Source organism: Xenopus laevis, chromosome 6L, assembly GCF_017654675.1.
Source record: "Xenopus laevis strain J_2021 chromosome 6L, Xenopus_laevis_v10.1, whole genome shotgun sequence".
In the NCBI taxonomy this organism is placed as follows: Eukaryota; Metazoa; Chordata; class Amphibia; order Anura; family Pipidae; genus Xenopus; species Xenopus laevis.
In genome coordinates this window covers 130383690-130409968 of record NC_054381.1, presented here as the reverse complement: position 1 = coordinate 130409968, position 26279 = coordinate 130383690, and the positions used below count along the sequence as shown (strand labels likewise).

Here is a 26279-nt window from a genome sequence, read left to right as displayed (position 1 = left end):
AACAGCTTATTGCTACACGTGTTTTGGAAATGTGATTGAAGTCATGTTCCCATTATTTGAAATACTTTTAGGATTGCTCAGTAATGAGGAACTAAATCCCCGAACTAGCCAGTAGTAGAGCAGAGCAGCAATGAAGATCCAGACCCTCATCCAAAAAAAAAAAGCTTTCAAAAATGCCTCCAACCGCTACTTTTTTTTGCTGAAGCACAGAATCTGTTTGCTGTCCATGTTTTCCCACAGGCCTGTGCTACTATTCTAGCGAGTACCATGCCACCACATTCTTTCCTTTCCTGGCATCTTTGTTGCAGCCCTAAGCTGGCACATTTTGTGAATGGAGGAGGTGTGGCAAGCCCCAGGTCTTTGGTAAATAATTCTTATCACTTGGGAGTTCCTAAAAAAAATTACATCCCCCAATGATTAACCCTTTTCTTCTTTGAAATGTGGGGGAAGAAAGATTAGAAAACAAACGTCCACACCTGGACCACTTAACATGGCCTTTATTGTTCCTGATGTCAGAGCATGTTCCCATTTAACAATAAATTCATGGCCATCAGATGAAATCAGTTTTACGTACATCAGGACCCTCACAGCCACCAAATGTTTTCTTTTCACCATCTGTAATGAACAGAGCACATCATTATGCATAAATTACCTTTGTTTATTCAATATAAGAGGTGGTGGTTAGTGCTGTTATGTAATCTATAGTGCGTAATCGGACCATGTGTGGAGAGTCCTGACATTTTTCGTCCTACGGAGATCGGTCGTTTGGTCGATCTGACAGGTTAAAAGGTTTGGTCGATCTGACAGGCTGCCGATAATATCTCTGCGTGTATTGCCGATCGTACGTATTGCCGAGACTGTCACCAGATTTGGTCGGAGATAAGTTTTGTAAGATTGCTGTCAGGGGCAGAACATCGGCTGGTCTGTTATTTTGTACTTTATTTGGTCTCAATGGTTAATGGCAGGTCGGGAGATGGGGAAGTCCGATCATTCGATGATTCGGACGATCGGATCTATGCGTCTATGGCCAGTTTTACTGGTCCTGCAAAGAAGTACAACAATCCTAATCCACAAAGGGCCCCTGTCACCTGAAATTGTTTCCACTACCAGAGTTGGTACCGAATTTCTCATCCAGTGCGGGTAGCCCATCTCTGGTGCAGGCTTTTTCTTTTTTTCTTAAACTATTGTTTACCAACTAGAGTGTGGGCTCTATTAGCCGACACCTCTGGTGGGGTACAGTAATGTAACTAGAGGGGGCGGGCCCTGGCGTGGGACGTGCAGCCGGGCCCCCCGCCCCCCCTCCGTACGCCCGGAACTCCGTCGAAGTCAGTGAATCCAATGCTTTTTGACAATCCTTATGATTATAATCATCTCATGGGCTATGATAAGCCTTTTACATTTAGTCCTGAAGAACTGAGTCAGTCTTCTGAGGATAAATACATTTCAAAAATATATATTATTGGTTTGTGCTTGAATTGTATGTACAGGTATGGGACCTGTTATCCAGAATGCTCAGGACCTTGGGTTTCCTGTAAAATGGATCTTACCATAATTTGATCTTCTTAAATTAAGTCTACTAGAAAATCATGTAAACATTAAATAGGAGCCTTTGGCCTTCTGTTTTTATATGGTCATGAAACTCCTTGGTATATAATATCCATATATTTTACAATAGTGGGCACTTTATTTTATATATATATATATATATATATATATATATATATATATATATATATATATATATATATAAATATTTGCTAATTAAGATCAGTGTACGTATCCTGCACACACCGAGTGCTAAGCTTTTGCTCACATTATACACAAACTTGGTAAGTAATATTTTTGGTGATTTTTGTAATGCTGGAGAGTATAGTTGATTAGTCTGCAGAGGAAAAAAATGGGCAGGGAAGGAAGTTTGCTGGGCAGCAATAGAGTAGGGGGAAAAATGATACCACACATACAGGCAGACAAAATAAATCACTGTGTATATCCTTACAGAGGTGACCATACACTGGCCAACCCCCCTATGGTATCACACAGATCCTATACAACTAACCATATCATCTGTGATCCAAAAAATATCATAGAATGATCTGTTGATACTGACCCTCAACCTGACCTGCACTCTTGAAAATGGTTGAAATCACCCAGACTGTCCGGCCATATCTGCTCAATGGTGGAGAGTCACTGAAGTATATAGCACACCTTATATAGCACACCTGTCAGGTGCCTGCAGTTGTCCCCTAACCAGCAATACAAGATGTACAGCAGTACACTGACATTTTTGAAAAATTGCTTAGTTGTACAGTTTTCCTTAAAGGGGTTGTTCACCTTCCAAACACAGTTCTACAGATCTGTAATTTACAATTTCAAAGATCCAGAAAACAGTATATGGTTAATTTACAAACAGATGATGTAAATGTTTGAATTAACTGCCAGTCTATTAGTTAGTTCCTATCTTATTAAATCACCCATGTATTTTTTCATTCCCCTTGTAGATTAGATAAGTGCCCCATTTTGATCAATAAAAGTGCAGAACTGGAGCACTAGACTATGCTCTCATTTGTTGAAAATAAAAGGGACCAACGGTGGGTGGGCAATGACACACAGGACCCTCTTGCTTTATGCGTGTTCCCCATTAACTTTAAAATGCAGTGATTATTACTTAGAAACATTCATTGGCATGCTTACAAACAAACCAGTGACCAACCATTTCCCTGCCACTAAGTTTGACAATGTGCTAGAAATCGCCATGTGAATAGAACAAAAGGTGAATATAAGCCCTACATTGAAAATAACATTACTATATATTATGAAACTGAGTTATGTTTTCTTCTTGTACTGTCAGATGGGTGAATTAATTTTCCCTATCAAAACTGCATAATATGAACTGTGCCTGCAGTTAGATGTTACAGATTATTTACCAAGGGTTTACTTTTAATTTTCCAACTTGTAATAGACTACAAATTGCACAGGGAATATTTCTATGAAATAACATCACCTCAAGGGGATGATAATAAATAGTAGGGATGCACCGAATCCACTTTTTTGGATTCGGCCGAACCCTTTGTGAAAGATTTAGCTGAATACCAAACCGATTCTGAACCCTAATTTGCATATGCAAATTAGGGCAGGGAAGGGGAACAACATTTTTACTTCCTAGTTTTGTGGAAAAAACACGTGATTTCCCTCCCTGACCCTAATTAACATATGCAAATTCAGATTTGTTTCGGCCGGGCAGAAGGATTCGGCCAAATCCGAATCCTGCTTAAAAAGGTCGAATCCCGAACCGAATCCTGGATTCGGTGCATCCCTAATAAATAGAGAGGTTAAAAAGCACAAGGAAAAAGAATATCAAATTTAGAGAGAGAGAGAGAAAGGTAGTGTAGAACAGTTCTGCAACTGAAGGAGTGATAGAATCATATTTTTTCAGAGATGCCAAGGAACAAAAACAATCCCATATTAAGCATGGCTTGTTTTCTAGCTTTGACAAGCGTCTCTATGATTGTATCTGAGCACCCATAGGGGTATATTTAGTCTGAGATGGCCACAGTCTGCTACAGTGAAATTCTGCCACTCTCCGTTTTTAAAAGAGTATTTATCAATAGGTGGAAATGAAAGTTCACCCTTTGATAATTACACCTTTAAAAATCCCATAGAAATGAATGGATAGTGGCGGAATTATACTTTAGCAGAGTATGGCGATCTCTAACTTCACTCTTTGATCAATATATCCCATATTGTTTTAGGATGCCACCTCTTAGTCTCCATGAGGTTGAAATTCTAGGGGTTTCCAGACTCCTTGGATAGATCCAAGAGTTTCTGTACTGAAAGATGTCTGAGTAATGGGTACCAGGGCCATTTGTGGAGTATGACAATTAACTTCATGTTGGAAAGCAAGATCTTCTGTAGGACTTTCATGAGTACTGGGATCATCAGGAATATGGAGGGAAATAGACCTGACAGTTCTGAGGGAATGCATCTGTTGCTTGAGCCTTCAGTGAAGGTGTTCTGGAGAAGAAAGCTTGGATCTTGGCTTTGGCCTCCATTGCCATGAGGTCCACATTTGGAAAACTCTATACAGAGTTTATTCATGAGAAGACAGTTGGGTTCAGTATCCACTCCCTCTTTGGCAAGGTTTGTGTGAGAATCTACGCATGCGTCCTGTCTGGCGCAGGCGTGGGCGCGTTAATGCGCACCGGCATGTGACGCCGGCGACGGTCGCGTACGCGAAGGCGTCGGCGACGGTCGCGGGCGCAAGGACGTAAGCGGAAACGCCAGTGATGGACGTGCTGGCGTCAGTTCCGCGACGTCAGCGCAATGACGCCGGTTTGGCGCCAAAGTATCAGTACTTAAACCAAATCCGGACTGTGATGCATTGCCTGGTTATTAGGTTATTTTGACTGAAACCCTAGCGTCTTTATACTATTGAATTCCTGTTGTTGACCCTTGCCTGTACCTGGACTACGATTTCTTCTGCCTGCCTCGACTCTTCGGCCTGTCTCATCGTTTACTAACCTCGCTGCCTGCCTTTGACCTCGGACCTCCTGACCACGACTCTGCTTAATCCTTTTGTACTTCGCTTGATCGTCTCATTGGCTACTCTCCACAACCCTGCTCCCTGTTCCACTCCAGGTGGGTAGCGGTTGTGTGAGGCGCTTGTGGGTTCAATATCTTCAGCTCCAGCTCCTTCTACGTCTGGATAATACCGGTAAGCCTGACAGTATAACCAGGCCAGATGGATCCAGCTGAAGGGGCTTCTCCGTTTGCTGTCCTAACCCAGCAGCTGTCGTCGCTCACGCAAGCGGTCCGGGAGCTGCAAAGTGGCTATGCTCAGCTACAAGAGCATATCAGAGCTCATCCGCCAGCTGTACTCCCTTCCACGTCTGCTGCCACTCCTCCTGCTCCAACAGAGGTCCAGGTCATCACCTCCGAAATCTCTGAGCCAAAAGTAGCGTTTCCTGAGAAGTTTGCCGGTGACCGAAAGATGTTCCGGAATTTCAGGAGCAACTGTAAGCTGCTGTTCTCACTAAAACCCCACACTTACCCTACTGAGCAAACCCCGGGTTGGGGTTATTATTTCTTTCCTTACGGGAGAACCACAGAACCACAGACTCGTCTCATGGATCGCCACAGTCCCGTGTTGGCCACAGTGGATTCATTCTTTGACGCAATGGCGGTCATTTTTGATGATCCTCACCGAACCACTACCGCCGAGGCCGCCTTGCGTGCCCTGAAGCAAGGGGTCCGCCTTGCGGAAGACTACACACTGGAGTTCCGGCAATGGGCAGATGATACTGAATGGAACCCTGCAGCACTAAAAAATCAGTATCGCTTTGGGCTTTCATCCGAACTGAAGAATGAGTTAGCCCGTACTGGCATCCCTGACAGTTTGGAGGACCTCATCCTCCTTTCTATCCAACTTGATCAGAGGCTCAGGGAACGTAGAGAGGAAGAAAGGGGGAGAAAGCGGGCCTTCCACCTCAAACTTGGATGTTACCATCTGCTCCTCCTCCGGTCCGAATGCCTTCCACCTTTCCTCCAGCTATGCCTCCACCCGTCTTCAGTACAGCTCCAGAGCCCATGCAGATCGGTGCCATTAGATCTGCTTTAACTCCTGAGGAGCGTATCAGGCGCCGCAGACTGAACCTCTGCCTTTACTGTGGACAAGCAGGCCATTTGCTTCGGGGTTGTCCGATCCGCCCAACGGGTAAGAAGTTGCTCGAAAAAGACTTTACCTCCTGCCATGTTCCTGTGCCTCTCCTGACAGTTTCTTTGTCTTTGCAGTGGGGAGACCAACAGGTAGATCTCCAAGCAATTCTTGACTCTGGGGCCAGTGGGTGTTTTCTGGACAATAAAGTAGCACTACAATTCCAGATACCGCTCCAGACCACGAAGAATCCCGTAGCTCTCCGTGTGGCTGATGGTTCTCTGATTACCTCAGGTCCTGTGGTGCAAGAGACTGTTTCTCTTTTTGTTTTGCTGAATAAAAGGCATGCTGAAGTCATGAACTTTGATGTGGTCTCTTCTCCTTTATTCCCCGTTATCCTGGGATTACCCTGGTTGCAGAAACACAACCCATCTATCAACTGGGCTACCGGTGAAGTAAAGTTTCTTTCGAATTTTTGTTCCTCTCGATGTATTTCCTCTTCAAAAAGAGTCTGTTCTTTATCACCTGCCTCTGAAATCCATGAACTTCTTCCTCAGGTTTATTGGGAATTTTCGGACGTTTTCAATAAAAGAGGGGCTGACAAGTTACCTCCTCATCGTATTTATGATTGCCCTATTAATCTTCTTCCTGGGGCCCAGATTCCTTTTGGACGAGTTTATCCTTTATCCGAGTCTGAACTTGTGGAACTTCGCTCTTATTTAGATGAGAATTTGGCTAAAGGGTTCATTAGACAATCTTCTTCTCCAGCAGGAGCCGGGATTTTCTTTGTTGAGAAGAAGGATCATTCATTAAGGCCATGCATAGACTATCGGGATTTGAACAAAATTACAGTCAAAAATCGTTACCCACTTCCTCTCATTCCTGAACTATTTCAACGTTTGGCGGAGGCTAAGATCTTTTCTAAACTGGATCTCCGGGGCGCTTACAATCTGGTCAGAATAAGAGAGGGCGATGAATGGAAGACGGCCTTTCGTACTAGTTACGGGCATTTTGAATATCTGGTCATGCCCTTCTGTCTCTGCAACGCTCCTGCAACATTTCAGCATTTTGTTAATGATGTTTTCAGAGACTTCCTTGATATATTTGTCATCATTTATTTAGATGATATTCTTGTTTTTTCGAATTCTTTGGAAGAACACAGATTACACTTAAAGAGGGTCCTGGCTCGTCTGCGCACTCATCAGCTGTATGCTAAGATCGAGAAATGTGTGTTTGAACAATCATCTGTGTACTTTTTGGGTTTCTTCATTTCTCCTCAGGGTATCCAGATGGACTCCAGGAAGATTTCTGCAATTCTTAACTGGCCAATTCCGTCTTCTAAAAAGGCCGTTCAACGTTTTATTGGCTTTGCAAATTTTTATAGAAAATTTATAAAGAATTTTTCCTCCCAATCACTGAGTTGACTCGCAATAATCAAAAGTTTGTTTGGTCCACACAGGCTCAGGAGGCTTTTGAGAAACTGAAGTCACTCTTCACTTCGGGCCCAATTCTTCACCATCCGGATGTCTCCCTTCCTTTTATTCTGGAGGTAGACGCATCAGAACTTGCGGTGGGTGCTGTGTTGTCGCAGAGAACTGGGTTTTTAAGCGGAAACGCCAGTGATGGACGTGCTGGCGTCAGTTCCGCGACGTCAGCGCAATGACGCCGGTTTGGCGCCAAAGTATCAGTACTTAAACCAAATCCGGACTGTGATGCATTGCCTGGTTATTAGGTTATTTTGACTGAAACCCTAGCGTCTTTATACTATTGAATTCCTGTTGTTGACCCTTGCCTGTACCTGGACTACGATTTCTTCTGCCTGCCTCGACTCTTCGGCCTGTCTCATCGTTTACTAACCTCGCTGCCTGCCTTTGACCTCGGACCTCCTGACCACGACTCTGCTTAATCCTTTTGTACTTCGCTTGATCGTCTCATTGGCTACTCTCCACAACCCTGCTCCCTGTTCCACTCCAGGTGGGTAGCGGTTGTGTGAGGCGCTTGTGGGTTCAATATCTTCAGCTCCAGCTCCTTCTACGTCTGGATAATACCGGTAAGCCTGACAGTTTGCATGCCGAATTGTTCTTTCACATTCTAGGGTTCCGTAATATACTGGGCTGTTAAATCCAGGACAAGAGTTTTATCCAATTCCATTATGAGTGCCACAGAATGTTGGAGGGAATTTGAGACAGATCTTCCAGCTAATCCCCCATAGCATACAGATCCTGTAGGTGATCACCCAAACCTCGTTTATTTTGTCCTGAATGCCAGGATGCAGATCAAAATTCTCTAACCTGTGGTAGACTGTAGCTTCAACTTGTCTTCTATAGAAAGTGATCTTTCCCCTCATGGAAATGATGTTTCCTAGTGCTTTTGCCGATTATCTTTACCCTCATAGGGAATTTTGCATAACATGTTCTTAGAGGCTGTGAAACAATCAAAGACTAAAAAGTAAAGTAAGATGGCAAACACATGTAAAATAAAATTACAAGGTGCTAATCCATAGGACGCTCCCCATGTGAGACCCCAAAATTAACATGCAAAAAAACTGGAAGCGGATTGCGCACTCCGTTTACAAGAATAAAAATGTTTATGAAATAAAAAAGAGGGGTTTACAAAAATAATTGGTGAGCCCAATGCATTTGGACCACAGTGTTCTGCCTCTGGGGCACAAATAATAATAAATAATCAAAAAGAAATGATTTATTATTTGTGCCCTGAGGAAGACCACTATGGTCAAAAAGCATAAGCTCACCAATTATTTTTGTTATAATGAGGACATATTGCAGGACAGATATTAATTATGATTATGTGATAAAACATTGATTCACCGTCTATGTATTTTTCTGTTTTTGACATGTCAAAAGTGAAAACAGATCTCTGAAATGAAATTTACACAAAATAACTGATTGCATAAGTATACACCCCCTTTAACCTAATTCATAAATCATCACCGGTGAAACCAATTCTTTTCCACAGCTTGTTCAACTTCAAAACACCTTTTCAGTTCAGTTGTTTTCAGATTGTTCACCAGAAATGTTTTTTTTCAATTAGTTTCCATTTTTTTATTTCTTACCATTTTTCCATAATCAAAGTTTAAAGGGGTTGTTCTCCTTTGAGTTAATTTTTTATTTGTATTTTTTGAGTTATTCAGCAGTTCTCCAGTTTGGAATTTCAGCAGTCTGGTCGCTAGGGTCAAAATTACCCTAGCAACCAAACACTGATTTAAATAAGAGACTGGAATATGAATAGGAGAGGCCTGAATAGAAAGTTGAGTAAAAAAAAGTAGCAATAAAAATATGTGTAGCCATACAGAGCATTTGTTTTTTTAGATGGGGTCTGTGAAAGTTAGAAAGAGTCAGAAGTAGGCAAATAATTAAAAAACTATTCAAAATAAATAATGAAGACCAACTGAAAAGTTGCTTAGAATTTGGCATTCTGTAACACACTAAAAGTTAACTAAAAGTCCAGTAACAAATTTTTTTTTCTTTTTAATGGAAAAAACCACCAAGACAGTTTTAACTTTTAATTCGCAAAGCTTTTATTAAGAAATTACTTACCGATTCTCTGCTTGCACTCCTCTTCAGAAACTGCGACAGACGATGATCCATTGTGCGGCGCTCAATTTCTCCTCCCTGCCTTCTATAGGAGATAGCCAGGGAGGAGAAATCGAGTGCCGCACAATGGATCGTTAAAAAGAAACAATTTAAAAAAAAAAAAAGTTTGTTACTGGTCCTTTAAAGGTGAATCTCCCCTTTAATTTTCCTGACTCCTGGTGTTTCGGTCTGTCAGCTGAGTGATCCTGGTGCAGATTCTCAAATGTTACAATTTGCTACATAAGAAGGGTTGCCACCTTTACTATAAAATATTACCGGCCAGTGGGGGGTGGGCACCACCAGGGGGCGGAGCTACGTGATGTGCCAAAAAAGGGGCGGAGCAACATCACAGAGATGTCCACAGCGCTGGAAAAAAGGTAAGTTCTGTGCGAATTGGGGGCAGGCCAGGGGCTTTTTTTAAAGGGTATTATAAATTTACCGGCAGCTACATTGCTGGTAAATTTGTAATACCGGCCCCGGCCTTGGCAGGTGTTTTACCGGCTAGGCCGGCAAAATACCGGCCGGGTGGCAACTCTATGCATAAGTTGATTTCTTTGGAATATTTGCAGCTATTGTATCAATTCCGTTGAAATACCATTTCCAAAATCTAAATTTAACGTTTAATGCTTCTGTGTCTGGTGTTTGAGTCTGGCAGCTCAGTTATTCAGGTCCAGACGCTAAACTGTTACAATTTTGCAAAATTTAGTTGATCCATTTCTCAGCAGCATCTCTGGAGTATTAGCAACTATTGTATCAATTCTAACAGCTGCCTGTAATGAAACCCAGGGATTCTGCTCAGCAGGGACAAAGATAAGAAATGTATCAATTTAGAACAGTTTACAGGGTCGGCGACCCCCCCTCCCAGAGCTGCTTTAGAAGGTGAAAAATGAAACTTTTTTTTTCTGTAATATTTTTTGATAAACTGTGGAGTTTTAACAGACAGATGTATGAAACTTTAGAAGATTTAATAGCACTGACGTACACATTGGAGGTATGCCTTTCCAAGCTAAACGGACATGTTCTAGTGAAAAATCTGGAAAAACTAGAAAACTTTGCAAAATGGCTCCAATCCAATGGAGTCAAAGGTAAGGAGCCTGAGTTTTTCTGGTGTGAAATACTATTTTTCTTTATATTTTGGGGAAACAAAACATGGGAAAACTCTGATAATTACTTTTTTCCCTGGTGCATTTATTTTTCTGGAAAAAACAATATGCATGGTAACATTTTAGCGCAGATAAAAAAAAAAAAATTAAATAGCTGCTGAAAATGCAATTTCTGAATTGAAACTGTACCAGGTGGAAAGTATGCTCATCCACACATAGCAGAAGAGCTGCTCCAAAACCTGGTTATATCGAAAAAGTGAAACAGTAAAAAGCAAACAAACATTGTAGGTTGCAGTAGAGAACTATTTTGTTTGGGTGTGGGGTTTACTGGTTACTTTCCATCATGTTTCCTGTGATTGTTGTTTCAGGGAATTGTTTCTGAAAAAACATTGTTATGAAAATGAAACCAGCCACCAGTCTCGTATTACTGCTTCTGGGTATTCTCTGTGAGTCTTAAGCAGAGGAGATTTATAATGTCGGGCGGGTTTTACCTACTCTTTGCCTTTCTTTTCAGTGTTGGGCCCTTGGAAGCATCTCGAGAAATCTTATTGTGCAAGTCGCCGAGTCTAGAAGTCTGGTATACTTTGTGCGGTGAGTAACTTATAATTAGATATTAATATATATCGGTTGATCTCTTTGGGGTACTTTTAAATCATTATTATCCTCTGACTATGATTAGACTGAACATTAAGCATTTTATCACATATAAAGGATTGATGGATGTCTGGACTATTTTGGGGGGAGTTTTGAAGTGGCACAAACACATCATCAGTGCCTGAAACCTCTCTCACTGGCTCCTTGTTCTTCTTCCAGAAACAAGGTACAAGGGTCTGGTATATGTGCCTGCCTTGTCTCTGCCCCTGCTGGATCTGGTGTAAAGCAAGGCATGGAGCTAGGGCTGCCACCTAGCCAGTAAAAATGATGGTTGATCCCAATATTAATAGGGAAAAAAGATAAATATATAGGAAGGCCGGTATTTTTCTGCAAAAGGTGGCAACCCTACATGGAGCTAGAATTTTCTATGAAACAAAGACCACTTTACTTTCACTTTCCTAATTGTGTTTAGTACTTTGGAAAACATATACATCATCCTGGCATAGTTTATACTATCTCTCTGCACAGGCTATTGGCAATCTAAGAGAGTTGTTCCAACTATGGCAATTTTCTATTTTCTATAGAAAAATGCACTGTTTTAATGAACTGTTTTATTTACTTTATTTTATAAAAAAAAAAGAAAAACGGTTAAAAAAAGGAAGCTGGTAAAGCAACCAGACTGCATGATATGTGTGAGCTGAAATGTTCCTGTATAATGAAAACCCACATTTTAATAAAAGAAAGAAGGACAGCCCTGGGAATAATACTTCTAAGCTAAGCTTCATACCCAGGCATTCATATAAAACTGTATCAATTGTTTTGCACACACACAGAAGTACTGGATGTTTGTGTATGCTCAGACCCCCAGGGCCGGATTTACATAGTGGGCGCCCCTAGGCCCACTGCCGTTCGTCGCCCCGTCCCCTCCCAATTATTAGTGCAAATTTTCATCATCTGGACTCGAGCAATTGGCGCATGGGAAATTAAAACGATTGTATCTCCTGCGCATCCCCAGTATTTCTGAACAAATGTAGTTGTGGTTGGGCAGCATGCTGCCCCCCTAAAATCCTGCTGCCCTAGGCCCGGGCCCAGGTGGCCTTTCCTCAAATCCGGGCCTGCAGACCCCCCTCTGCCCCAACCATTCTGAAGTGAAGTTGTATTTTCTTTCATAGAAAAATACATGCATGAAAGAAGAAGAATCTAGCACACAGGTCTATTAAACCTCTCACATTTTGTAAACCAGCTTTAACTGATAAAGAAGAAGAGTCAAAAAGCCATTTCGCATGTTAAACAGAGGTGACAGTCTCTGGTCGGGGAAGGCCAATTAAAAGAGGGTTACAGTAGTCTAGACGTGATATGATGAGAGAGTGAATAAGAATATTGGCAGCATCTTAGGTGATAAATGATCGTATTTTGGATATGTTCCTTAGGTGGAAGTGACATGATTTAGGAATGTTCAGAAAGTTTGCTGTGATTATCATGTTAGTTATGTTTCATATCAATACACATATCATACCATATTTCAAAGAAGGATACTGCAAACAAATCATGGTCAATATACAGATAGCTCAGATACAAGAGGGCTCTTTTGTGAACCCAGAATTTTCAGACGCTTAGGGGGTTATTTACTAAGCTCTGAATATAGCCCTTGGGGTTTAATAAATTCTGAAACCTGTCTTTTCCCGTAATTTTCGGGAAAATGTAATAATAAATAAGTGTTAAAAACCCCAGTGGGTTAGATAGGGGGTTTGTAGCAGCCGATATTGCGATACATTCGTACCTTGATAAATAACCCCCTTACTATGCTGCATTTTTTTCTCCAGAATTCCAGCATGGTAGTGGGTACCAACTTAAGCATGTTGATGACAAATACTGAGGCAAATATGCATTGAAAAATCAAGTGCTAGTTGTGTCTCACACTTTTTGAAGTGGGTACAGTGTCGTGGCACCAGTTCTCTTGGCGCAAGTCGGTTGCATCTATGGATACAAGTCACTAAACTGTTGAATTGCCATAAGGTTCCTTGTGTTCCTGCATTCTGTTCATTAAAGTAGGCTGAGCAAGTGCATGTTTATATGATTTTCTAGTAGACTTAAGGTATAACAATCCATAGTAAGGAAAGCTCCATTATCCGGAAAACCACAGGTGCTGAGCATCCCGGGTAATTGGTCCTGTACCTGTAATAAAAAATGAAAACCAATTGTCTCAGAATATTACTCTCTGCATCACACTAAAAGGTAATTTAAAGGTCAACAACCCCTTTAAACCAGGGAGCTGGGCTCATGAATAATTTGTTCAGAATTCTGTAAGCACTTGTCATTGTTTTTTAATGAAACAATAGGCAGATTATTTGAATATCTATTTATCTATCTCATACTGGAAATAGAGGTGTGAACTGCCTTTTTAAACCATAAACCAGTTGGACTTTGTTTCATGCATTTTCCTCATAAATATTGTTTATAACTCTGAAAAAAGCTGGAAACCTGCCATCCATAAAACTTAGAAATACTCAAATGCCAGTCCCCATCCTATTTATACAAACGTGTTGTTTTTATTGGATTTGATTTTGCTTTGTAAGAATTAAAAATAATCTTGTCCTGGGTTTTTTTGTTAATATTTATGTGTTTCTTAATGCATGGCCTCCAAATGACACAAAACCCCATATCTGGAAATCCCCAGGTTCCAAGCATTACGGATAACAGATCCCATAACCTTTTTTTTTTTTTATAAAGTCGAATAATTTTATTTTAATTTTTTTTATAGATGAAAGGAATGCTCTTACTCTTTCGTTACATCCATGTACATACAAAGTAGGAGAATTCCATCGTTTGAGTTTAACGTGGATTACCAGTAAGGGTTACGCTTTTTTTATTTCTGGTTATGTGTTCATATAACATTGCAAAACACCAAAAATTAAACAGTTAAAAGTAATACTGTCATGGGTACACCTTCTCTGCCTTAATATATCTGCCTTATATATCTGTAAGGTGAGGAGTTGTCTATGAGCAGAATCTGTATCTTTTCACATCTTCTACCAACTTAGTTGCCCTTCGTAGGACTTACTCTATTTCAGTAATATCCCATTTAAGCACTGGAGTCCAAAACTGCACTGCATATTCTGGATGGGACCTTATCAGTTTGTTTAAAAGCGAAAAAGTATGTCTGCAGTATTGGACGTACAATGATTCACATAGAGCACAGGATTGGAATCAAAGATATTCACATGGAGCACAGCATGAGAAGTCCAAGGCACATGGTTTTTCTAAGGCACAGGGGTTGACTGGGTTTCTTGGTGGGAGGCAAAGATAGTCACATGTGGCAAATTTTTGAGGCACAAGGATTTGTATGGGCTACAAGATGGCTGGCACAAAATGGGGTACATGGTGGGTCTCACAGGATTTCACATGACATATGCTAGGGGTCTTCTCTGCCTGCCCACAATGATTCCTTTGCCATGTCAACAAATCAACCTGAAACCACAATTACTTATGGGTGTCCTGCTCCTGGGCCTAATGGTGGCCATACACGGAGAGATCCGCTCGTTTGGCGATGTCACCAAATGAGCGGATCTCTCCCCGATATGCCCACCTTGAGGTGGGCAATATCCAGCTGATCCGATCGTTGGGCCCTAGGGATGGGTAACGGGCGTTTGGATCACAGGACTGCATCATCGAACAGATGCGGCCGCGATCCGACAGGTTTTTTAGTCCTGTGCGATCGACATCTGACCGACTTTCAGCCAGAAATCGATCGGGGAAGCCGTTGGCGGGCCCCATACATGGGCCAATAAGCTGCCGACTCGGTCTATCTTGTTTGCTCTGTTTCCCTAACATTCTTTATTTTTATGTTTGGGCTGATTTTTGCAGTTGCTAATAACAACTACAAGTTGGAAAATTAAAGCAAAGACCTGATTAGTTGCTTGGTAATTAAATGTATGCAATTTAGTACCCTGTCCTACTATGTAATTGTGCATTCTCTTCACTTTTTTGTATTTTCCACCTACCCTGCGTACTTTTGGTTTTACCCGTACCTGCCCCATACCCATGTCTGCCTCTTTTCTGTTTCACTTTGTAACATATGATCTCCTATTCCACCTTGGTTATAAATGAATTGTTTTCTCACAGGGATGGATTTACTGCGCGTATCTGTACAAGTTGATGTCTGGAAACAATCTGTAAAAGTCTCAGAGTATAAATATGTTCTGTGTTCAGGAGCTGATGATTACTATCCCTTTTGCGGTGCCATAAAGGGAGGTATGTTGCTTATTAAATGATATATTTATATGTTTGAACCATACAAACATCACATTTGGTGCATTACAAGATAAACTGCACATCTAACAAGATAGATTAGCAGCTATCTAAGGAGCCCCAGTGTATAAACAGAACCCCTGCCTTCCCCAGCTGCAGCCTGTTAGGTTGTGAGATAAGGTGCAGCTTATTATACAGAAGCTTCTCGGTGTAGAGTCCTGCAGAGCGTCGGGTACCCGCGGGTTACCCGCAAAAAAAAAGGGCACCCTGCGGAATGAGGGGAGGATTTTCAGGTGCGGGTATACCCGTGGGTTTGTGGAGTCGTGGGTCTGTGGGTCGCGTGTCGGGTTGCGGATCTCATCTAAATTTCTTATGTAATATTGTCTATATTTTACTCCTTTTAAAGTTTTACAAAACTTGTTTCTGTCCCTCCCACTTTTCATGACTTCACTTCCGGTTTGCAACACCATCACTTCCTGTTTGATGGTGGTTGCGGATAAGGCAGTTGCAGGTCTGGGTCGGGTAGTGGATCAAAGTGGGTAAATATGCGGGTTGCGGTAATGGGTCGCTGGCTGTGGGTTGCGGGTTCGGGTCGGGTCTTAGAAATTGGTGCCACACAGGACTCTATCTCGGTGGACTGCTGATGTGGTTTTTGTGTGACTTTAGTTCACTTTCAGGTTTTGCCCTGCTTAATGCACACAAGGCTTCATTTAACACAGTAGACAGGGTGAAGCTTTATTTAGACAACAGATAAAACACGGGCAATGGCACATGGGGTTATTCCCAATATTTCACCCCCTTTAAATTTGTGGTTTGGTGAGGAGCCAAATGCTTTTTTTTTTTACTTCTTATATTTCAAATAAATGGTTTTACTGTTAGAGGAGATAACTAAATACTGGTGTATAGGTATAGGATCCGTTATCTGGAAACCCATTATCCAGAAAGTTCTGCAATTAATAATAACAGTTCTCTGTAATAATAAAACAGTATCTTGTACTTGATCTAAACTGAGATATAATTAATCCTCATTGGAAACAAAGCCAGCCTATTGGGCTTATTTAATGTTTACAGGATTTTCTAGCAGACAATGTATCAAGATCCAAATTACAGAAAGATCCATTATCCAGTCCTAAGCATTCTGGATAACAGGTCCCATATCTGTATAAAAACAAATGATATACCATTCTAACAAATAATTTAATTTTTTTGGTTCTGTAACAGAGGAAATATATGCATTGCTATTTGCTGTAACATGTATTGTTTTCTTTATATTTTTATGTTCTTTTTTTACAGAAACAATTGAGTTTAGTTCAGACACTCTGTTGCCCAGACTGCATCTGGTTCAGGTAATGCCCTATTATTTTACGAATCATGTCATACTGATATTAAATACCCAGAGAGCTCTAAAATGTAAAATAATGAATTATAGATTAGCATTGAAAGCAAAACCAGCCTACTGGTTTTTTTTTAATGTTTACATGATTTTCTACATGATTATGAAGATCCAAATTATGTAAAGATCCCTTTTCCAGAAAACCACAGGTCCCAAGCATTCTGGATAACAGGTCCCTGATGGGTGAGCACCAGGATTTTCTGTACATTCTTTTGCACTTAGTGGCACACAGGGATGCCATCAGGGGGGCACAAGGGTTACAGGTGTACTGGGCCCCCCTTGAAAGGTCCCGAAAAGCCAAAGTCCCAAACAGTCGAAGTCCCAAAGCAGCAAAAAGACCCGAAGTCACAAAAACAGTCAAAGCTGAAGTCCGGAGTCGTCAAAAAGCCACAAAGTCACAAAGCGGGCCAAAGTTGAAGTCCTGAAGCGGTAAAAAGACCCAAAGTCACAAAGTGAGCCGAAGTTGAAGTTCTGAAGCGGTGAAAAGACCCAAAGTCACAGAAGTAGCCGAAATTTAAGTCCTGAAGTTCAATTCTAGTGAACACCATTGTGTGGTTTTTTTTTGTTTTTTTAAACCCCTGGCCACCCATGTATTATTTTAATACTCTATAGGCCCCTGCCACTAATGTTTTTTGTTTAACTTATAAGGGGGCCCTGACCATCAATGGCTTTTTATAACTTGTGGGGGGGGGGGTTACAGTTTTTAGCACTGATGTCTGTGTGGTCTTTTAACTGTGGCGTGGAGTTGGTGGGATCTGGGCTTGGGCATGGGGTCTGGGGTGGTGGAGCCCCAAAAATTTTGTTGTTCGGGGCCCCATGATTTCTAATGGCACATAATCAACTAGTCAGCTCTAAGTGGCACATAATCAACTAGTTTTGTTGTTAAGATTTTTAAAAGATCTTTTCATTATCATAGGACCTGGAACAATGCTTTAAATGTACGATTTATCCATCAATACAACCTACCATTTCAAGAGATATTGTCTAGTTGAAGCTGGGAAACTGTGGGTAGCTGCCTGTTTGGAGACAAACAAGTGTTGGTGCAACTCTGGTAGACTATATATAGTTCCGACCAAAAAATTGGTAGATAAAAATAGATACTTTTATTTATACACACATCTCTCGCCTTTCATGTCTCTAGGACACTTAGTCATAGGCTTGGACACTTAGAAACATGGTTCAGTATTTAAAGGCCTAATCAGAAAGGAGGAGGAGGGGAAAACAGACATGGTCTATTCACAATTTAAAGGGATCACGTACCCTATTACAAAGGTAATGCATATATCATGGACAAACTTAAATGCACAAATAAATGCTTTATAAAACAAAAAAATAGTACTAAGAGAAATAGTACAAAAAGTTGTACAATGCAATATAAATATATAAATAGAAAAATAGAAAATCTTATGATGTATATGCACATATGTAGAAATAGACATGTACATATCTTGATGTAAATATATAGAAAAAATGTATATAAATATAAAAGTGCATAAATCATCAAACCTCTTTTTCATTGTAGGTATATTTATAGGGTTATTGCAGACAATTATTTGATATAGGAACGGTTTTGTTTTCTCAGAAGAATAAATATTATCAAGGTATATAAGGGGATATAAAAAGTATAAAAGTAAATATAAAAGTACGTGCACCGAAGGTATATCTAATCATAATAATAAAATACGTCAAAATCCGAATTCATGCCCTTGGGTAGCCTAGTGTCGAGAGTGAATATCCAAAACACTTCACGTTTAAGTATTTTTTGCAGTTTATCGCCACCCCTATATGGGACTGTAACTCACTCAATTCCTTGTATTTGGAAGTGGTCAAGGTTTCCCTTAGTGCAAGACAAAAAATGTTTTGATATATATGTGGGCTTTTCATTTCGAATATCAGAAATATGTTCCCTAATGCGTTCCCTCAAACACTGTGAGGTCTGTCCAAAGTATTGCATGCTACATTTGGTACATGTAATTAAGTATATAGAATTTTTAGCATTTTTAGGAACATAATTTGCAGCGTGTAGAGCCACATTTAAAGGTGCCTCTGCAAGAAAGCCAGGTGGGTGTTTTTTTCTCTGTATCACAAATAGCACTAGGTGATAAGCTCTTTCCCAGTGTGTCACACTTCCTAGTTACGAATCTGCATTCTGAGCCCAGGATGGTTTTAAGTTTAATATCCGTCTGTAGTATAGGAAAGTGTTTGTTATGGTCTAGCGACACGGGCAGATTCTGGGAGATTAGCCGCCAGGCGACAAATCTCCTCTTCTTCGCAGAGACGAATCTCCCTGATTTGCCTTCCCCTGCCTTCTGCTGGCTAAAATCAAAATCGCCTCAGGGCAGGCACTTGGAGCACCTTGTTTTCCGAAGTCTCCCGAAGTATTCTCGTGAGGCAATTATGGGCGACTTTGGAAAACGAAGCACTCCGAGTGCCTGCCACCAGGCGATTTTCATTTTAGCCGGTGGAAGACAGGGAAAGGCAGATCAGGGAGATTAGTCGCCGTGACGAAGACGAGATTTGTTGCGTGGCGACTTTTCCCCCCAAACTGACCATATGGCCAGATACCTTTGATGCTTGAAAGCTGAGGACTAAATAATAAGGGTAAGAATGCATAATGGTGCTCCTGTTTGCATCAAAATGGTTCTGGGTTATTAGAGGAGGATTTCTGCAAAAGAGAATTCCATTGGGTTTTTAAAAAGCCCTTTCAAAAGCTTTGATAAGGACAGGTAAGTGAAGCCGCTGGAGAAGTTTGTCCTGCAAATTACAGGATTCTTTCACAAATTCATAAAAATTGGAAAATAAGCGTCTAAGATACAAAAATTGTCCTGTTGGAATATTCTTAATAAAATGTTTAGGATGGTACAAGGAAGCCTGCAAGATGGTGTTTGCAGCATAATCTTTACGATAAATGGTGGTCATAATTCCATCGTCCTTGCCCTTTAAAAGGATGTCCAAAAAATTGATTTGTGTACAGTGGAATTCAGAGGTAAAACAAAGGTTGAGATCATTATAGATCAAATATTGAACAAAATTCTTAAAATTTCTTTCATCCACAATCCATATTAATATGAGATCAGAAACGTAACTAGAGGGGGGCAGGCCCTGGCGCAGGACATGCAGCCGGGCCCCCAGCCCCCCTCCGTATGCCCGAAACTGGCCGGGAATTAGCGGCGCGTGAACTGCCGGGGGGCCCTTACGGGGTGCGGGCCCTGGCCCGCTCGCACCCTCTGCTCCCCCCGGTAGTTCCGCCACTGTATGATATCATCTATATAGCGTCCATAAAAGTAAAACAATATATATATATTTTGCAAGGATTGTCATCACTATAGATATATCTAAACAATTGGACAATGGATACATTTCATTGTGATCAATGAACATTTTCTAACCTGACCAATCGATTTTCTGACAGATGTCGGATGAAACAATTGTTCCCCATTAATCTCAAAATAATTTGACGGATTTGTCAGGTTGTCGAAGAAACTTAAATTGTTACTTATACAACCTCCCAAAGGACAACCAAGGGGCAATGTTTCCTTTTATTCCTTCTCGGCTATGTGCGCAAAAAAATGTCTTTTGTGTATACATAATAAACTTGTGTGCACAGTTTTTATAAATTGTGTACTTAAGTCAGAATTAATAAAAAAAAAAAAAAAAATTCTTTGTGTGCTCCACAATTTGTTGGGTGCACTGGCCTCAAAATTTGTGTGCGCGCGCATGAGTGTACGTTTTAGAGGGAACATTGCCCAGTGGAGACCTGGTCTAAAATAGGCTAAACATTTTAAGATCACATTTCAGATTTGACCTTTCCAGCAAACGTACATGTGAATATTACCACCATATTATACAGTTGTGCTGACATTGTCTCTGCTGCTGTAAGTATCCAAATGAGGGAAGGGAAAGAGAAACTGGAACTTATATACAAAATATAAATACTCCAAGATCCTGTAATCACTCAGGGTGTTATTAGATTAACATATAAAAAGAAGGGATGGAAAAGACAGCTTTCTCTGAATTCTTAATAATATATGAACAATATATCAATTCCCACTACACAATTGACTGTTTACTTCAAGAGCAAGATGCCTCACTATTGAAAGCTCACTATTAAGGATGAGCCTGGTTTCAAAAGTCCAATTCAAACTGGGCAAACAACATGGCCTTTTCCATGATATTATTACAGAGTAACACACAGTTTTGTAGCCTCTCGTTAGCACAGGGAACTACAGAAAGAATAAATCTACAGAATAAGCCAAATGTTGACAGAATGCCATAAATCCATAGCCAAGGTGAACATTGAAAAGAAGCAGTAGAGGTGATTAATGAAAAATATTGTAATTTTGTGTTTCAACGTTGATTCTTTGTATTATTCTATGTTTTACTAGGATAAATATATATTCTCCTTCAAAGTTCTTGCTGGTGAACAAGAAAAGATGGCGTTTTGTGGTAACGTCTCTCTTATTCAGAAGGAATAAGAACAGGCTATGGAAGTTGTAAGTAGACTTCATGACTGTATTTTGTGTCATGCACACACACTGATATTATGAATTGTAATGTTTTACCATGTTAAAGGAGAACTAAAGCGTAACTAAAGAAGTAGCTAGAAATGTTGTACGTTATGTTTTGTGCTTCTGTACCAGCCCAAGGCAACCACAGCCCTTTAGCAGTAAAGATCTGTCTCCAAAGATGCCCCAGTAGCTCCACATCTTCTTTTCTGCTGATTCACTGCACATGCTCTGTGCTGCTGTCACTTACTGAGCTTAGGGACCCACTCACAAAATACAGTACCCATAGAATATAAATGTCAGTTAGTAATTAATACAGATAATTACTACATGGCAGCACAGAAACCAGGGCAATTAGCATCAGAATTTAATAATCAGCCCTGTAGCATCAGCTTATATTACAGACAAACCTCATTTTCTGCTGGATAATTAGTGACAACCCCTAAGCTTAGCTTCTCAACAGCTGCTCAGAGCCCACTGAGCATGTGAGTGACACTTTCCAAGATGGTGACCCCCTGTGACAAGTTTGAAGTCCTAGATCATTGCTGATATTGAGAAGCTGAAATTCTAGGCTGGTGCAATAAGTCCAGTATATAAAATGTGTTTAGTTCTCCTTTAAATGGTGGGCTTGCACTCAGCAGTATTCAGGGTTACTGACATCTATATCAGTGGGTGGGCTGCAGATCAGCCAGATGTAAAAGCAGGGGGGACTCTGGGAGTCCATGGGTATGCCTCGGGTAGGTGAGGATGAAGTCAGTGAAGGATGGAGAGGTGTGTGAGATGTGGGAAAAATGAAAAAAAAGAAAGAGGGCACAGGAACCGACAGAAAGGTTGAAGAGACAGCAGTTAAAGGGGTGTTTCACCTTTTAGTATGTTATAGGTTAATTCTAAGCAACTTTTCAATTCACCTTTTTTCTTTTTTATAGTTTTTGAATTATTTGCCTTTTTCTTATGACTCTTTCCAGCTTTCAAATGGGGGACACCATCGAAAAAAAACAATGCTCTGTAATGGTTCAAATGTATTGTTATTGCTATTTTTTATTACTCATCTTTCTATTCAGCCCATCTCCCATTCATATTCCTGTCTTTTATTTACATCAATATGGTAATGTGGACCCTAGCAACCAGATTGTTGATGTAGAGAGCGGTATTCTGAGACAATTTGCAATTGGTATTTGTTTTTTTTATTATTTGTGGTTTTTGAGTTAATACGCTTTTTATTCAGCAGCTCTCCAGTTTGTAATTTCAGCAATCTAGTTGATTAAAAGTTATCCTAGCAACCATGCACTGATTTGAATAAGAAACTGGGATATGAATAGGAGAGGACCTGAAAAGAAGGATCAGTAATAAAAAGTAGCAATAACGATACATTTGTAGCCTTACAGAGCATTTGTTTCTTTATGAGGTCAGCGACCCTCCATTTGAAAGCTGAAAAGACAAAGAAGTCAAATGATTCAAAAACTATGAAAAAGAAAAAATGCAGACCAGTTGAAAAGTTGCTTATAACATACAAAAGTTAATGTAAAGGTAAACCACCCCTTTACATTACAAATTTTTTTCTTTTTTTTTTTTTAAATTTAATTATTTGGATAAAATGGGTCTATGGGAGATGGCCTTCCCTTAATTTGAAGGTTTCTGGATAATGGATCCTATACCTAAGGGAATTGTTTGAGATTTTACAGAGAATTAATAAATCAGTAGTACACTCTTTTGTTTTGAACATCTGCCTGTCCATGCCCATTACAGTCAAATGAATGCATGGTACAGGGCATTTAAATCAATAAATGAAGCCCATCAAGCTGCAATTTCTAGACATATCCCTGAGTTTTCAAGTGACCTAATAACCATACACAGTGATATTTAATTGGTTTCCTTTGGGCCTGCCTTGGTCTGGACTTTGTCTTATAATTAAGAATGTAGCTGATGAACATTTGACACCGTTAAAATGCTGTCAAAATCCTTTGAAATGTAAGGCAGGGAGTGTGCTTAGGGTATGACCTGGATGGGATGGGGTGTGGCTAAGACACACCTGCTTTATAATACAGTTGTGCTGGTGCAAGTACAGGTGCAGTGCAAACTATTATTTTCTTATTACACCTGGAAGATGAGATAGCGACAAAAAAGTCAAAAGCAAGGATATGTATGTAAAAGGATATGTAAGGGTTTTTTTCCATTTTCTTTAAATATTTTTTTCTTATTTTTGTTTTTTTTTAGATTTCTGGAAAAATGAAAAAACATTTTTTCGTAAGCCCCTCCTCAAGAACATTTTTGAGCCTCACAACTTGCACATTATGTAAACCAACAGGAAAGCAATGCGAGATTATTATGTCCTTGAGTTTCAAATCCATATGCCAACAAGCCACACTAGCACACACTAGCAAACACTACAACACACACTACAACACACTACAACACACACTAGCACACACACTATAACATGCTCAATCAACGCTCTCATAACAACAAAAAGCAAAGACTCTCTCAACTCAGCAATGGTCACAGTGTAGCCTGACTGGGAATAAAGGGAGGACCTTCGTAACTACCAGAGAAACATCTATAGAGGTTCTCCATAGAACGGATTAGTTCCAGCAAGGCTGTACAAAATATATTGCAACCCACAATATTTTAGGGGCTGCACAGACCATGGAACTATGCTCCAAATATGGTCGGAATATAAGATTTCTGGGTTTCCGTAACACACTTAGGGGCCGATTCATGAAGCTCGAGTGAAGGATTCGAATGAAAAAAATTCGAATTTCGAAGTATTTTTTTGGTACTTCGACCATCGAATTGGTTAAATTCGTTCGAATTCGAACGAAATCGAACGAATCGAACGAAAAATCGTTCGACTATTCGACCATTCGATAGTCGAAGTACTTCCCCTTTAAAAAAAACTTCGACCCTCTACTTCGGCAGGTAAAACCTACCGAAGTCAATGTTAGCCTATGGGGAAGGTCCCCATAGGCTTGCCTGTGATTTTTTGATCGAAGGATTTTCCTTCGATCGTTGGATTAAAATCCTTCGAATCGTTCGATTCGAAGGATTTAATCGTTCGATCGAACGAAAAATCCTTCGATCGATCGATCGCAGGATTAGCGCTAAATCCTTCGACTTCGATATTCGAAGTCGAAGGATTTCAATTCGAGGGTCGAATTTCGAAGTATTTTTAACTTCGAAATTCGACCCTTAATGAATCTGCCCCTTAATATCTTGAGAGTTACACACTAGGTTCACCAAGGATCCGATTATATGAAAAGCGTATGTTACAGAATGATATGGAAGCATGTGATAAAATTTAATCAAGGTTATGATGCAGATAATTCAAACTCTAATTGGTGGATCTGGCATGTAACCCAACCGCTGTAAATATGTTACAGTATATAACTTGTTTTTTCTTTTTCATATTTTTTTCTTCATATTTCTTCATGTATCTGCTTTAACAAAAACTTTGACAAAAAATAGTTTGTAAATGTTATTTGGTCATTTTCCAATAAATTCACAAATTATCAACCAAATCCATTGTTGCAGTTGCCTTTTAAGCTGAAAGAAAACACTTATCACCTGTACTGAAAAATTGTACTGCCTACATTTGCCTATTTATTTATTTATTATTATTATTATTATTTATTTTATTTTGTTATTGTGACAAAAAAAAGCTCTTTTTTGTTTTCTATCAAATATTTCGCAATACCAATAAAAGTCAAGAATTTATTTTATGTTGTTATTCCAGTGTAATGCTGAGAAACGTTTCTACCATAAATTGTATGAAATCCATAAACAACTGCTGATTGTTTTATTTTACTCTTTCACCACTGCTGCTGCACTCCCCCCCCCCCCCATCACTCCTAACTAGGGTTGTCACATTTTGTGGCTTGGTAGTCCAGGTAGGGAGAGGGGCAGATAACATTGGGAGTGGACATATACCGTCAGGGGCGGGGCCAGTGATGTCTTGGGGGAGGGTCTATGACATCAGGGGGCATGAGGCGGTTTGTCACACCACTCACATTTGCAAAGTTAGGAATAAAGAGTGTGGGAATTTTACTGTGCTGACACTGATGAGCTTTAATTTAACACTGACGAATCTGCCCCATAGGTTGATAATGGTGCCTATTGTAGCAGTGGGACAATATCCTCTGGGAAGGGAGTGTGACTGTGGGATAACAGGTATAGTAGGGAGAGATGGTTCCTATAGTAACAGTGGGGATAATAGTCTCTGGGAAGGGAGTGAGGCTGTGGGATAGCAGGTATAGTAGGGAGAGATGATGTCTATAGTAACAGTGGGATAATAGTCTCTGGGAAGGGAGTGTGACTGTGGGATAGCAGGTATAGTAGGGAGAGATGGTTCCTATAGTAGCAGTGGGATAATAGTCTCTGGGAAGGGAGTGTGACTGTGGGATAGCAGGTATAGTAGGGAGAGATGATGCCTATTAACAGTAGGATAACAGCATCATTTTTGAGGTAGTAACTGTGACATTGTTTCCCTCACAGCCCTTGTTGAAGTACGACATTAATTGGCAGATGGTACTACATTTTAATGTAAAATAGGTATTGATTTTGTAATGCATGTTCATAAAGCATTTTCTGTACTCAGTACAATAACTTATTTGCACTTGTGTCACTACTTGAGCAGCACAACTTAGAGGGCAGATTGGCAAAGGTTTGGGTTACTACAGTCATGAAGAATCATTTGCCTTTTTCGGAGAATATGACACTGCTTGAAGCTGGGTTATCCCTCCGCTAAACAATGATTATGTGAAGGTGTTTTTAGCCTTGATTAATAAATCTCCTTACTTATATGTCATTTCCTTGTCTTTGCACAAAGCATTTCAATAAACCCAGTCAGACCTATTGTCAGTGTTGGTAATGTTAATATGGGCGGTGAGTGGCCAAGGAAAAGATGGGCGGGGAAATGCCTTGTAAACTAACACAGTTAATTCCTACTACTGAGCAGAGCAATTTTTGAGCTGAAGAAATGCTTATTTTAGATGTATTTTGGGCTTCAATGTTCTATTTATTTTTTCTCTCTCTCTCAGCTCTTAGTACAAAGGAACTATTTAAGGAACAGTTATTGTGTAAATCTTCAGCAGCAGAAGTATGGCTTCAACCATGTGGTAAGTAGCTTTCATGATATTATATCCTAAAACTGCTATAAACTTGAAAACTGTACCTTACGTATGGGCTAATGTACAATCT

General features: G+C 40.2%; 1 protein-coding gene across 3 annotated transcripts; it reads left to right on the top strand.

Moving 5' to 3' along the window:
- The first annotated feature begins 10147 nt into the window (after nt 1-10147).
- On the top strand, nt 10148-23804 carry LOC108705630 (lymphocyte antigen 96-like). 3 transcript variants are annotated; one of them, XM_041566497.1, is made up of 6 exons: nt 10162-10937; nt 13702-13788; nt 15063-15191; nt 16482-16534; nt 20967-21074; nt 23301-23803. In XM_041566497.1, exons 1-5 carry the CDS (start codon nt 10820-10822, stop codon nt 21054-21056), a joined length of 477 nt encoding a protein of 158 aa, XP_041422431.1. In that variant the 5' UTR covers nt 10162-10819; the 3' UTR covers nt 21057-21074; nt 23301-23803. The 3 variants fall into 3 exon arrangements, with proteins under 3 accessions (XP_041422433.1, XP_041422432.1, XP_041422431.1); XM_041566499.1 differs by lacking the exon at nt 13702-13788 and having other exon boundaries at nt 10148-10937; nt 23301-23804; XM_041566498.1 differs by lacking the exons at nt 20967-21074; nt 23301-23803 and adding an exon at nt 16721-17235 and having other exon boundaries at nt 10148-10937.
- Nucleotides 23805-26279: the final 2475 nt, after the last annotated feature.

Bases quoted from the DNA above. Each gene is read 5' to 3' on its own strand.
- LOC108705630 (XM_041566497.1), top strand. From the start codon at position 10,820: ATGTCGGGCGGGTTTTACCTACTCTTTGCCTTTCTTTTCAGTGTTGGG. The intron at 13,789-15,062 runs GTAAGGGTTACG...GTTTTCTCACAG, and splicing joins GAGTTTAACGTGGATTACCA to GGATGGATTTACTGCGCGTA. The intron at 15,192-16,481 runs GTATGTTGCTTA...CTTTTTTTACAG, and splicing joins TTGCGGTGCCATAAAGGGAG to AAACAATTGAGTTTAGTTCA.